Source organism: Lonchura striata, chromosome 5 (assembly GCF_050655825.1).
Source record: "Lonchura striata isolate lonStrDom1 chromosome 5, ASM5065582v1, whole genome shotgun sequence".
Classification (NCBI taxonomy): Eukaryota; Metazoa; Chordata; class Aves; order Passeriformes; family Estrildidae; genus Lonchura; species Lonchura striata.
In genome coordinates, this window is record NC_140707.1 from 7,997,596 (window position 1) to 8,011,009 (window position 13,414).

Genomic DNA, 13,414 nt, shown 5'->3' on the forward strand with positions numbered 1-13,414 from the left:
CAGGGGATGGATGTCAATGACCCTTGTGGAGCTCTTCCAACTCAGGATACTAAACAAAACGCAAATAACATGCATAATATGCAAAATAACAACATACCTAAAGGTTTTAAAAACCAATAGTTTCAAAATGAAGCCTTTCAAGCCAGTATCTTCAGTGTAAACAAGTTTTGATTTTTTTCTTTCCAGAAAGTTCTGCTGTATTCAAAGGTATGCATGATTTTTCTGACTCCTTTTGTTTTGTTTTCAGTTTTGGCTCAGAAGAGCTTCTATTAAAAATATGTCAATAACTTTCCTTATGCCAAAGAGGCAATCTGCAGTGTTAAGATACTTCTGCCCTTATTATCTAATTTTTACAAAACTTTTTCACTTTTTTTTCTTCAGAACTCTCACAAAAAATTGCAAAATATAGGATCAGAAACATGAGCCATGCTCTTAAATCACTTCAATAAGCAGAGATATACTTGGAACACAAACCCCAAGATTTTATTCTACTATTGAAGTTCTCCATTATGAGTAGCTATAGAAGCAAAATCAATTTGAAGAGCTCAGGAAGCCAGAAAAATCAGCATTTAAGACATATTTTGTATACAAAATTACAGTTGAACCAGTTAAAGAAATCAAGGTTATTTAAAACAAGTCAAAACTTTATGACTTTATTGCAGTCAGTTTATCTGCTGCAAGATTTTTCCTTCTTTTTTCAAAGACTCCTGCTACAATGTTACACTCAGTAATGAAACCTTTACAGGGTACCTATGGAAGCACAAAATCCTTGACAGATGAGGGGAAGCTTGTCACCTAAAAAAACCAAACCAAAACAAAAAACAAAAAACAAAAACAAAAACCAACCAAACAAAAACCACAAAAGAACCCCACCAAAACAAAAAAAAAAAAACATGCCAAACAATGAGACCACATTTTCTATGGGATGATCCTCTGCTCGTCATATTCCTGAAACTGAAAATGGACTGCTTCGCAGAATGCATGTGGCAATGAAGTGAATCTGGGGGTCCCCAGAAACTTCTCTGGCTACGTATGCCTGATCTCAGTGACAGCTGTTCTCCTGCTTGGAACCTCCTGCACCTTCTCTGTAATTAATGACATTAACTCTGACACCACAGTGTTTCTATCCGTCAACAGCCAAATAAACATCACATAGCTATCATGATACACCTGCAATCTGTTGGGTTTTTTGTTTTTTTCCATTTGCCAGCAAAATTGATTTCAGACTTCTACAATAAGCCCTAAAACATTTCTTACAATATTAGGAAGTAGTTCATATGGTGTTCCATATGAACATTTGGTGTTCCAAAGGTAGCTATGGAAAGAGAAAATAATCGCACCATCACTGCTATTATTCAGGGCACTTGCATCAATGCCAGATGTAAAATACCCCTTTGTTATAAAATAACCAGTGTTAACATGATTTGAAATCATGTTACAGCCAAATACAGCTAAACCCTACTATAGGCCACAAGAAACTTGAAACAAGACTGTTAATGATGTTTATCCCTAGCCCAACTCATTAAAATCTCATGGAGAATAATTTGAGGGATCCTGATAGTATTTATTGTATTTATTTACGTACTGTGCAGGATCCATTCAGAATGTAACATGCTGCAAGCTACTTGATCTTACTCATTAAGTTTAAAGCAGGGAGTAGCCATACACTGACGCCCAATCTGAGAAAATAATTAACTTTATCTAAAGCTAGCATAACATGAAAATGTACCTCTTCTTAGCACAAGCTTCTGAATAATCAAGTAAGGATGCAGTCAGTTATGGTGGCTTTCAGGATATTTAAATAAGACTCTTGAAAAACATATAGGTGGAAGATTATATTAATATTGTTATTGTTGTTATTGTTATTATTATTACTACTATTATTCCTTTATTGCTATGCACATCTAAAGCCATGATTTTATAAGAATTGTGACAGTTTTTTCACATGCACCTATTCATTCACAGTTTAATATACATAAGATCCCTCTCTTGTACTATTGACAGTGATGCTCACACCATTTTTCACATTCTGAAAAATTACATTCTCTAATTTTTATACTATGTCAATTAGTTTTAGCATGGATTTTATTTTTGTTTAAAGAAATAATAAGCTCTTTTTCTCAAGTTAAAAAAAAAAAGCTTAAATCATTATAAACTTATGTAAACAGAAAACTCATACTGCTTCTTCGCTGCATTACCATTGAAGTAAATTTGAGGTCTCGGATTTCTTTTCTTTCTGGACAAATGTTCCAAATATGGCAAAGGCAAGAGAGACTTGTTCTCTGTCCTAAGTACCTTAGTCCACTAACAAAGTCTGTGTGATCCATAGCTAAGAACCACAGAGCTCTTCCCCAACACAGAAGTTAAGTGCTGCAGTGATCTTGTCAACCACTATCTTTAAAGCCATAAATTCCAGGAAATATATAAACATAAAAATAATTGTGTTCCGTGTTTTACTTATTTAGAGGATGCATCCTCATGAAAATTTGCAGCAGCTAAATAGTAACTTACAGTTTCACACATTTAATACTGCATAGCCTTAGATTTGGCCAACTCATTTTTATTGATATTCTTCCTTGAGCTGCAGAGGTCATGATTTATTGCCTTGTAACATCACTTGTCTTTAACTCAACAGATTTCATCAAACACAGAGGATGAACTTTTCAGCCTCCTCAATAAGCCAATACCTATGCTTTCCTGCTTAGAGGCTGGATCAGTTCTGTAAATATATACAGAAATAAGCTTAATTTTCTGCAGACAGTTGCCTAAGTCACTTAGCAATTGCTTCTATGTGGATACCAAGCATCCAGCATAAAAAATAAAGAAAAAAAAGCTATTCATACACCAAGTATTTTAAAAACTTATAATGCCATACTTTTCATGTCTGTATAAATGTGTATATATTGAAATGTATATAATGATCCACCATATGTGTGGATTGTATCAGTTACATTTTATTGCATATCATGTAGTAGAAGCTGCTTGTTCTCCTGGAGCAAGCTATTGCTAGTGTTACGGAAGTTCCATGTAGACTTAATTTTTGATTACAAAAAGGCTTTTCTGAGCTGTTTGGTTCTCCACTGTTTGAGAGACAAGGCAAGCCTTTGCAAACCACTGTAAGAGTAAGCCAAAATGTTTAAAAGGCAGTAGGAAAGGAAGGCAAGGTTCTGAGAAGCTGATTTATCAGCTAGCATTTGTCAAACAGTAAACACCCACTGTTTGGACCAGAGCTAGCCAGAATGAAGCATGCCAGAGGAAGATGACATCTGGATAGTTGGCAAGCATAACTCCCTTGAGTGTGAAGGCAGATGCTATCTTCTGTGTCAGACCTAGCTGAAAGCCAGAGAAAATAGATAAATTTTTATCAATTAGTAGAATAAAGAATAAAAATAATAATTTAAAAAGGCAGAATTTTTGCACACCTTCAGAATAAACAACAGAACAGGGTAGCAGGAAATGGAAGAGAAAGTTATTCATGAGAGTCTGCAGACCTCATGTCTGAGCAGATTGGGTATTTTGAAAAGTTCACTGAGCGATCATTATTCTAGCTTACAGTCTTTCTCATTTACTGCCTGAAATGCAGCATGTAGTCACTGTTCTCTAGAGACACAATGAGACTTAGTACATATGAAGAGCAGCTTGAAAATGAAATAAAAACAGAGCTGATGGCATGGGAAGCACAATAACTCTGGTTTTCTAGGTTAGGCTAACATGAACTAAAACAACCACCTAATATGCTTTAAGATATCTTCTACATGTGTGAACTTTTAACTGTTACCTGCAACTTCCTTTATTAATTCTCAGGGGGGGAAAAGGCTTCTTTTTTCTGGACTACTCTGCTGACACCTAGTGAGCCTCAGTGCCAACAGTTTCAGGAAATAAAAGGTAATATCAGAGCAGCTGATTTTCAGTTCACTTGCAGTAAAATGTTTTATATGGCCATGTCTGTGATTCAGCAGAGTGCTGAATCATATATCAACTCAGAGAACACTGTAATACTAATGAGAGGAAAATGTAGAAAGATGGTTAAGAGGAGAAAGGGGAAAGAAGCATAAAGAAAAGAAGTGCTAGGTGAAGTCTTTCCCTCACAGGATAAACATCTTTAACAAGGTGTCATGGTTTGACACTGGCACAATGCCAGCACCCCCATGAAAATGTAACCTATCAATTGAATGCTGTGAAATGCGACTGAGAACAGAGCAAAACAGGCCAAACTTAAAAACAAGGGGAAAACTTTATTACACTACTACTACTATAAAAGAAAAAAGGAAGAGGAAAAAAACACACACAAAATTCAAAATGAAAACCTTTCAAAACACTCCTCCTCCCACCACCCAACTCGGACAAAACCACAGCAAGACACACTTGGACCCTTAACCAAGTCTTCATCCTTCCACATAATCAATCCTGAGTCCATCAGGGGAGAGAAGAGTCTCCCTTGCACCATAGACCCCCAAGAAATATAGCTGCCACCTCTTGTGTTTCCATGTCACACATGGCACTGCCCAAACACAGCAGGCCAGTGTGACACTCTCCTCTCCATGTCACAGTGCTCTCACCATCTTGCATGGACAAAGACTGCTTATAGGGCCCCTTTAAGGATGCTTTGCCAAGGACCAACAGGAACAACAGTCCAGTGTCTCATTTTGGGACTACAGTCCCCCCCATTTTCCCTTGGGGCTGGGGGTCCAAGAACAGGGATTGCCTTCTCTTCTTCTCTGAAGACGGAGGGCATCCTCACACCCTCCTCCGCTGACCTCTGTTCATTCCTGAACTGGTAGTTGCTGAAGGAGTCTCTTGGCTCACCATTGCATCCCCCTAAAATGCAGTCTCTCTTGGAGGAAGGATTGGTTCAGTCTATGGCTGACAAAAAGAGCCCAGCCAAAAGCCACTCCATCATCTCCCCCCAACCTTCTTTCCCTAACATCTAAGGTCCCCGGCTGTCTCTCTTTCCTTCAAACTGAGGAGGAGCAATATTTCACAAAGCCTTAATTTCACAGGAAAGGGTTAAAATTCTCGGACTCCCTGGACGGCTGAAATCTCTCGGCCCAGGACTGCTGTCTCCCACACTGGGCATCTTCCCCCCCGCCCCCCCTCCTTCTCCTCTGCCGGCAAACTTCCAGGTGTCTGCAGGCTCTCTATCTCTTTTCCCTCTAGGTTGGGGAGGTGAGAAGCAAAGACATCTCAGACATTCTCCACCCTTTCATCCACAGGAACTGGCCCAGCTTGGTTCCCAATCCTTCATCCCTTGGCCTACCTCTGCAGGCCACATGGCTTCCCCTTCCCCACCCAGCTCATGGCTGGGCAGGGGAGGTTTGCACTCTCTGCTGACTGGAACCAAAGAGAGCGAGTTCTCCTGGGAGTTCTGCTTTTAACCCCTCTGTGTTCTCGGAGGTGTGTTCACCTTCAGCTGGTCACCCCAAGTGTCAGTATCTGAACCTGACCCCTGATTGGAATGACCTCTTCCTTCTGAAAAAAATTATTTTTCCGTGTCAGGCTGCTTGGACAGGACAGTGGAGCTGGAAGCCAAGAGCCACAGCAGGGTGGGCAGAGCAAAGCTCTCTCTGACAAGGATGCAGTCCCATGGCACCTGAACAAAAAAGAAAGCAACCATGGCCAGCTAATGTATCAATGACTGCCAGATGAGGATATAATAACAGTACAGATCTGAGATCAAGCCAGAAAGATGAGTCAGCAAGGCAGGGCCTGAAGAGATGATCACCAGAGTGCCACACAGGTCAAGGCAAGGCTATAGTAAAGGAGGTAGGTGTGATTTGAGCTGCTCCAAGTGTACTCCCAGCCCAGGCAGCAAAACCTCTGGGAGAGCAGGGTATGCACTCTGGCCCTTGATATAATGTTACATTTCAAGTGCTCACTGAACTTTTCCCCTGCCTTATTTTTCCATCCCTGATGGTGATTTTGCAGACACCTAAAGAGACTATGCCAAACCTTTTACAAAAAGAAAGCTAAAACAACAGAAATAACAGTGATGGTCAATATCAATTGTTTCACTGACCTAACAGCCTTTGGAATAACTAGGATCACCAGTGTGGGAATTATCCTTTGCCTTACTATTCCCATAGAAAATCACACTCTGAAAAAAAAATGTGCACAGTCCCCTCAGTGAATTACTGTTGTGTTTGATGTATCCACTGTATCTATAGCAATAGTACCAAAAAATGCCCATTTAGAAGTGGTTTTTGAAGTGCACGTGGCTTGTAAATTCTCAGTATGAATGACTTGCACGAGGATGAAATATGTCCATCTTCTTCAAAGAGGAAGGTCTTAGTGAAAGACATGAGTCCATGGCAACTTAGAACTCCAGTAAGTATCTGGAAATCTCCTGGATACTGGAGCATGGTGCTTCAAGGCTCAATAAACACTTCAACCCTTCAAACTTTATTTATTGCCATTTCTAAATTAAAAGTATTTCCTATAAAAGATTTTCATATATTTCATTTATATCATTGTGAGTTATTTAAAAGAAAAAAATACTAATTCCATCACGAAAGGACCTCTACAATCTGAATTTGTTTTAAAGAATCAGTGTTCCACCTAAGTTTTATAAGTGATTTGACTGTGGAAATGAAGTCTCCTGTATTGATTTGACATAAAATTGAAAACAGGTTCTACATTTTAGCTTTTATGAATGACAGATGCATCAGGAATACTGAGTCTCTCTGCTTCCTCTTTTGAAGAAGCAAACTTTGGGAATGGTTAGTGGACCTCTAAGACACATGAGCTCCTCAACTCAGCAACAAAAATACACTGTTTTTATTAATGATTAAATAAATATGTGTGCTTGAAGTGTGAGGCCCACAGTGTCCAATTAAATGGAGCTGCTAATGTCTCCCTTTTAAGATTAATTCCTCCATGAAAGGTTTTCTATGTAAGACACCAAAAACACTTCAGCATATAAGCAAAAAAAGAGAGACATTTTAAAACAAGGAAGAAGAAAAATGGGAGGGATGGGGAGGGAAAGGGGAAGGCCCCATCTACTAATAACACTGATGACAAGAGACCCAACTCTGGTATAGTAACACACAAAAAGTATCTGTTCACTCTTATGTAATGCTTTGGATTCATTACATATTTATGAGTCCTGAGCCAGATGCTAAGGAATTTTGGCAGCTGTCAGATGCTTGTTTTCCTATGGTTACAAAATGAACTTGTTCTCCAAGTAATGAAAAAAAAGTGATATTTTCCCAGCCTTACCTTCTTTATTTAGACAGCAAGCAAATTATCATCTAGGAAATAAATCTTGGAACATAATCTTGAGGAATTTTAACTAATATGAATCAGAAATAGGGCTTAGTTTTCCACAGATACACACACACACAAAAAAAAACCAAAACCAAAAAACCAAAACAAACAAACAAAAAAACAAATCCCAGCTTTCAATTTAGCCTCTTGAAGGTCAGTCCTGATACAAGAATGTTACTAGCAAAAAGTACCAATGTTCAAATCAACTAATCTTTATTCAAGGTAAAATTAAGCACACAGGAGGAGGGCTTATGCACACATAAGTGATAGGAGCACTAAATATTTGTCATGATTTTTCAAAGACACAAAAGTTAATGTCACTCTAAGATGTGCCATTTATAAGCCTATTGTATAAGTTTATTGAGAATAATTTTATGAAAACACCATAATGCAGTCTATGATTTCAAAATAATATTTTTAGAAGGGCTTCACTTTGTATCTAACTACATAAAAATGTTTGCATTTAAAATCAGAAAATAAACCTTTTTTTTTTTTTTAACATTACTTGACATCACACAGAAGTGCTACTCCACGGAGTACCCAGTGCTCTGGAGGCTGACGGGTTTTAAGATCCATAGCAGCAATGTAATTAAGATCTGTTCGACTGCTCTTTTTGTAGACCGGACATGAATACAGACGTGGATCTTTTGCAGCTGAAAAGCCAAAAGAGATATAAAGAGCAATTAAAGTTGAAAAAATGGGGCCCTAAGGGAATGATCATTAGGCAAATGGAGAACTGAATCCAAGTTCAATAGTACTCTGCTCTCTATTTGCTATTGCCAGTTGAAGGACATAACATGGTTTGAAACTTCTGTGGGTTTAACATGAGCACCTAGGAACTGATGCAAATCAATATATGTAAATAGACACTCTAGAGTAATTAGTGTTCTTATTGATGCAATCTGCCCACTGAACATTACTTCTTATCAATATATTATACCAAAATGAAATTTCCCTACTTTCAACAAACCTGGTTTGAAATGTATTTAGTATTTGTACTATACAGTACAAGTCATCAGCTACTTCACTGCAGAATTAGAACAGTAGTCTAGTCATGCTCAGTACTTCATTATTTAGTTGGCTGCGGATCATGCCTTTTGTAAAACATTAGCTATGCAAAATAGCATGTTAGCAAGATTTGCTTTTAGAGGTGGAATGCTTTTCAACAGTTTTCCAATTTTATGTTTTGCAGTGGATTATTCTATTCTGTTTTACATGCCTATTCAATAGCATGTCCTATTCTATATGCAAAAACCCATCACATTAAGATAAATACACATTTTCACAGCGCTGTCCTCTAAGCCCCATAAGTTTCCTTTCCATTCCTACATTCCTTTACTGCCTCAAAGACAAAACATCTCCCACCACCTCACTCCACTTCTTGCTTGCTTCCATGAGCTCAAAATCAGACTTGTCCAGAAAAAAAAGTTTTTATAAATATACACATTATATATATATATATGTATATAAATAAAAATATGTTATCTATAAATACAATATATACCTGTATATATATTTGTGTGTGTGTATAATCTATGAGTATCTTGTATGTTGTATATACATACATACAAACATTTATATATCTATATATATTAATTACATTCATTTTTGACAGGAGTGAAAGAGATTATTTAGATTTAGGTTATGGAGGCTACAGAGATCACAGAGTTTATGTATAAGAAAAATGGCATTTTAGGTCTGGGACATATATTGTCAATATGTTCAGCTTACCTGCTACAAAGCTCTTAACACCATTAACACCACGTATAGAGACCTATCTAAATATTAGGAAAATTGACTACTATCAATTATGAAGCAAGTCTGAAAACACATTTTCAGTGGAAGACTGGGAAGTCTTCCCCATTAAAAGAGATTTCCTATGTATACAATGATTAGCAGCAGCCTCATGAAATCCCTGCAGCCTAAAATATTTCAATGTAGTTAAATAAAATGTTACCTTGAATTCAATGGAAATAACATCCTTTACAATACTGTTACTTACTGTTATTCTCTGCATATATCCTTATAACTGGCATCAGCTCAAAAAGCACCTTGGGCTTAGATTCTGTCAGTCTCATGTTTCTTCTGTCCCAACCAGCTCCTTCTAAATACAGCCCATACACATAGACACCTTCTGAAGGAGGGCTTGTGATATCATCCTTCATCCATTTAGTGACTTCATTGCACAGCACTACACTGTCAAGAGCCCATCCTTTGTTGGCTCTCGTTATTTCCTGCCCAAACCAGACAAAAGTTAGGTGGTTACATTTTCACATGAGCACAGAATCCTTTTTCCCAGCAGTTATTAGAAATATGTTTGTATGGTCATAAAATATCCTCTTTAGTACAAAAAAATCCCACCAATCTTTTACAATATTCATGTTCAGAGAAGTCTGACTTTTCTCTAAGGGAGTAATGGATGGCACTGCAAGAAGGCTTTCGGTATTTTTTTCACTATATTTGATTTTAATTTCTTTCTATTATATAAAGTATCTAAAAAGTATACCAAGTAATACAGCTGCTGGATGTCAATGGTAGCCAACTTTTGTGAACACAAAAATTTCACATATTTCATGAGATGAGAAAACATTACCTGCATGTGGTAAGTGAAACATATTTTCTGGGGTTACCTTCCTTTTCCTGCACCTCTACTCTTCAGTAACTGTATTTCTAATGAGTAAGAACTCACTCAGCTATAAAGCTATGTAAAGAAACTGCAAAAAAACCTGTTAGTTAATGCACTGGACAATACTCAAGTTCTTTACTATGCCACGCAAATAAGTTATGGCAAACCCAAATTTTATCTTAGTCTTCTAATGGCTTCAAAAATCTTTCTTTGAAGTAATTGGAATGAATGCTTGCCCCGTACTGCAGTTACATGAATGATCTAAAAGAACTCAAGATTTATAGCTCAATGATTGTTCCTCCTTCTCATTTCTATTTGTTTTACAACACAGCAAAGTCCAGAAACTCACTTTGATATTTACTTGGGATATTAAGTTGTTACATATTCACAGTTCCTTTTTACAGAACCATAAAATTCTGTCATTTCCAACTGGTTTCAATCCTGCTAGTAAACCTTTTCCACAACCTTGGATGCAAAAGATAGTCCTATTTTAGGATTGTTCACTCAAAGAAATATTTTGTTACAAAGTTTGGGCTTTTTTTTTCTGAGGTCCCATTGTATTTTCACCTGAGTATTCTTTTTTAATTTTACACGCTCCAGATGCTTACTGTTTCCCATATATCCCTTTATGCTGACCAACACAGGTATTTATTGCTTCATTTTAAAGTAAAAAAGTTGCTGAGCAGCCAACAGAATCACCAAATTAACATACATGCATTAGCAAACACATCAAATATCATATTTCTATGCATCAATAAAGGAAAATCTTTCCCACTTCCTGAAGAAAGACTTTATCAGCTACTGAACAGCAGCAGTAAAATGTAAGACTAATTCTGAATAGTTTATCAGCCCATTCTCCAGTCAGGTATGTACTGAAAACAGAACAAAAAAAAAAGGGGGGGAAAAGGCAAATTCATGGGCTTAATGGCCATTCTCAAGGATATCTCAATGGAAACATGAGTCTAAATATTTTTCTAGTCTACCTTAATAATGTTGTGAGGTAGCCTCTACTCATTTGGGCCTTGGTCAACACAGGAAACATAATTTAACACATTAGTGGTTGTAATACTGAAAACGTATATGTGAAGGAAGAGCAGTTAACTCAGGAAATGTTAGACAGCCACAATCTTCCCACGTGTATAAACTCATCCTTCATCAGACAATACTTTCTGTTAAAAAAAGCATGTAAAAAAATAAGCAGAATAAGACTTCAAACACAATTTACCTGTCTCACTGCAGTTAAAAATCCTTGGGGATTAAAAAACCCTGTCATCCAGAAACAGTTCGGTCGACTTTCAAAAATCCACTTGTAAAACTGGTGGTTTCGTTCTAGAAGCTCAGTAAACCAGAAACCAAGTGTACTGGAAGGCCAAGATGCCTAAAAACCGTAAACATGTTTTTAAATAGCACATTGCTGTCAAGCAAAGCTACATCTTCCCATGGTAATAAACAATATAATATTAGCAAAGCATATTTAAAGATCATCTATCATATCTTAACTTTAATCTGATGCTTAAACTTTGCATCCCACTGAAACCTGAAGGAAATTATTTTTCTGTTTAAAACATGCCTACTATTCCATTTACATGTTTAATGCTCTCTGTGGAATTGTCCATGTTATGACATTTTTGCAAGGTTAGACAGCTGTATAAGAGAAAAAGTTGTATACATGTCTTTATAATTCCAAGGTCAATATAGCAAGACAACATGATTTCTGTAGGACTGTTCTGCATTTTTATTCTTCTGAATAAAACCTAAGGAAAACTGAACTTGGACTATGTGGAGATATAGCTGTGTTGTGAAGCATCTGTTCACATCTAGATTTTCTACCATGAAAACACTTTTCCAGTAGAAACAAAACAAGCAAACAACAAAAAAAACCCCCTTTTTTCTTAAAAAAAAAAAAAATTCTTTCCATCAGTTTCCATTAAGAGGTCTAATTATCCCTGGAAACAATTTATATGGGGAGAGGCTGAGATCTGGGATTGTTTCGCTTGGAGAAGAGAAGGCTTAAAAGAGGCTTAAATAGGTTTATATCTCATGTGGAGGACTGAAGAAGATGGAGCCTGATCCTTTTCAGCAATTGGACAGAAGGCAATGGGAACAAGATAAAATGTCAAAAATTCTGTTTCAACTTAAGGAGTTTTTTTTGTATGTTTGGCTGGTGGTTGGTTGATTGGTTGGTTTTTACTGTGAAGATGATCAAAGAGTGGAATGGGTTGCACCTCTCTGATTCTGGAGACTCCTGGGAAACCTAATTTAACTGACCCTGCTTTAGGAAATGTGATTAAACTACACTGTCTCCATAGGTCCTTTCCAGCATCTACTATTCTGTAATTATGTGGTTATTTCTCAAACTCAAAGTGCACTGATTTTGACCAAAATGGACAGGCCACTTCTACTTAACCCAGAAAAGGATGTCCAATAATTATATATGTCCAATAAATAACACTATCTTAGTCCATAATGTGGGTGCTAATTTTTAAAATCCATCATCATATTTTAAATTTCTCTCCTCTCTCTGGGTTTTTATACTGCCATTATGCAACAGACTGTTAAAATGGAACAAAGCTGCATCCTTCACATTCATTTCAATTTTCATAAATGAAAGAAGGCTTGTTTTGAATATGTTTATTTTAGCACAAAATCTGTTCCAGCTGTTGCACAGCTCTGGTTAACACTTCTGAAACATAGTTTGAAAAAAATGTTTACTATAAGTCTAGCAGTTTAATCTAGTCTTCATAAATAGAATTTTTTTATTTCTTTCCAGAACAAGTGATGTACACCTACCTTTTCCCAGCTAGCAGGAATCCTTCCATCATACATGCAGTCTAAAGCATCCCTCAGATTTTCACTCATAACTATTGTCCCATCAATGGCAAGTTTTAGATCAGTCAGAGTGCTTCTCACTAAAGAAATAACTCTCTGCATTTGTTCAATCTCCTGTTGCAAAAATATGTGCATAGGTTGAAAAGGTCCCATATTCTTTAGTTTTTCTTTTACCTGTTCGTAGAAAACCAAAGATCTTTCAATAGAAGTGAAAAAAATAAAATTTGCTTTATGTCAATGTTAGGCCCCAGTATGATCTTTGAGACATAACACAATTTATTTACGAGCTTAAATGGTCAGTTTGGCAACTCCCTTGAATTATCTGCAAGAGAGAAACACAGGATTTTTTCCAAGAGAAATCTGTGATGCTGAGACAGACTATGTTTTTAGTCCAAGTCATGATTTAGTCTTTGAGCTAATGTCATTTAAAGAGCTTGTAGGCTGTTTACCTTAGTTCAGAGAATTCAGCTTTAGTTCCAACAAGCAATTCCAAGGTTCTTTTTGAACAAACTAATAAAGAGTAATTGCCTCAGCCACTTTGCTTCAGCATAGCAGCAATGCCTGGGAACTATCACAATACCAGGCAGTCCTGTATTCTAATCAATCTCACTGATACATTTTTAATCAAAAGTGTAAAATAAACAAATAAACAGCTGCATTAACATAACTAGAAATTTTATAGTGTCAACAACCTCA

The 13,414-nt window shown here is 36.8% G+C and overlaps 1 protein-coding gene across 10 annotated transcripts in view; it reads right to left on the reverse strand.

Annotated features, from left to right (window-relative positions):
• Positions 1-7,459: 7,459 nt before the first annotated feature.
• LOC110481007 (dynein axonemal heavy chain 5) overlaps positions 7,460-13,414 on the reverse strand; it is a 141,547-nt gene continuing 135,592 nt past the window's right edge. For 9 of the 10 annotated variants that reach the window (XM_085581150.1, XM_085581145.1, XM_085581151.1 and 6 more), the window contains 4 exons: positions 12,680-12,892; positions 11,115-11,267; positions 9,266-9,497; positions 7,460-7,916 (listed from right to left, as the gene is read on the reverse strand). In XM_085581150.1, the coding sequence (XP_085437276.1) occupies positions 7,765-7,916; positions 9,266-9,497; positions 11,115-11,267; positions 12,680-12,892 (750 nt within the window). In that variant the 3' untranslated portion in view covers positions 7,460-7,764. The remainder of the gene's footprint in view (positions 7,917-9,265; positions 9,498-11,114; positions 11,268-12,679; positions 12,893-13,414) is intronic. The other variant, XM_085581147.1, reaches the window with a different exon arrangement.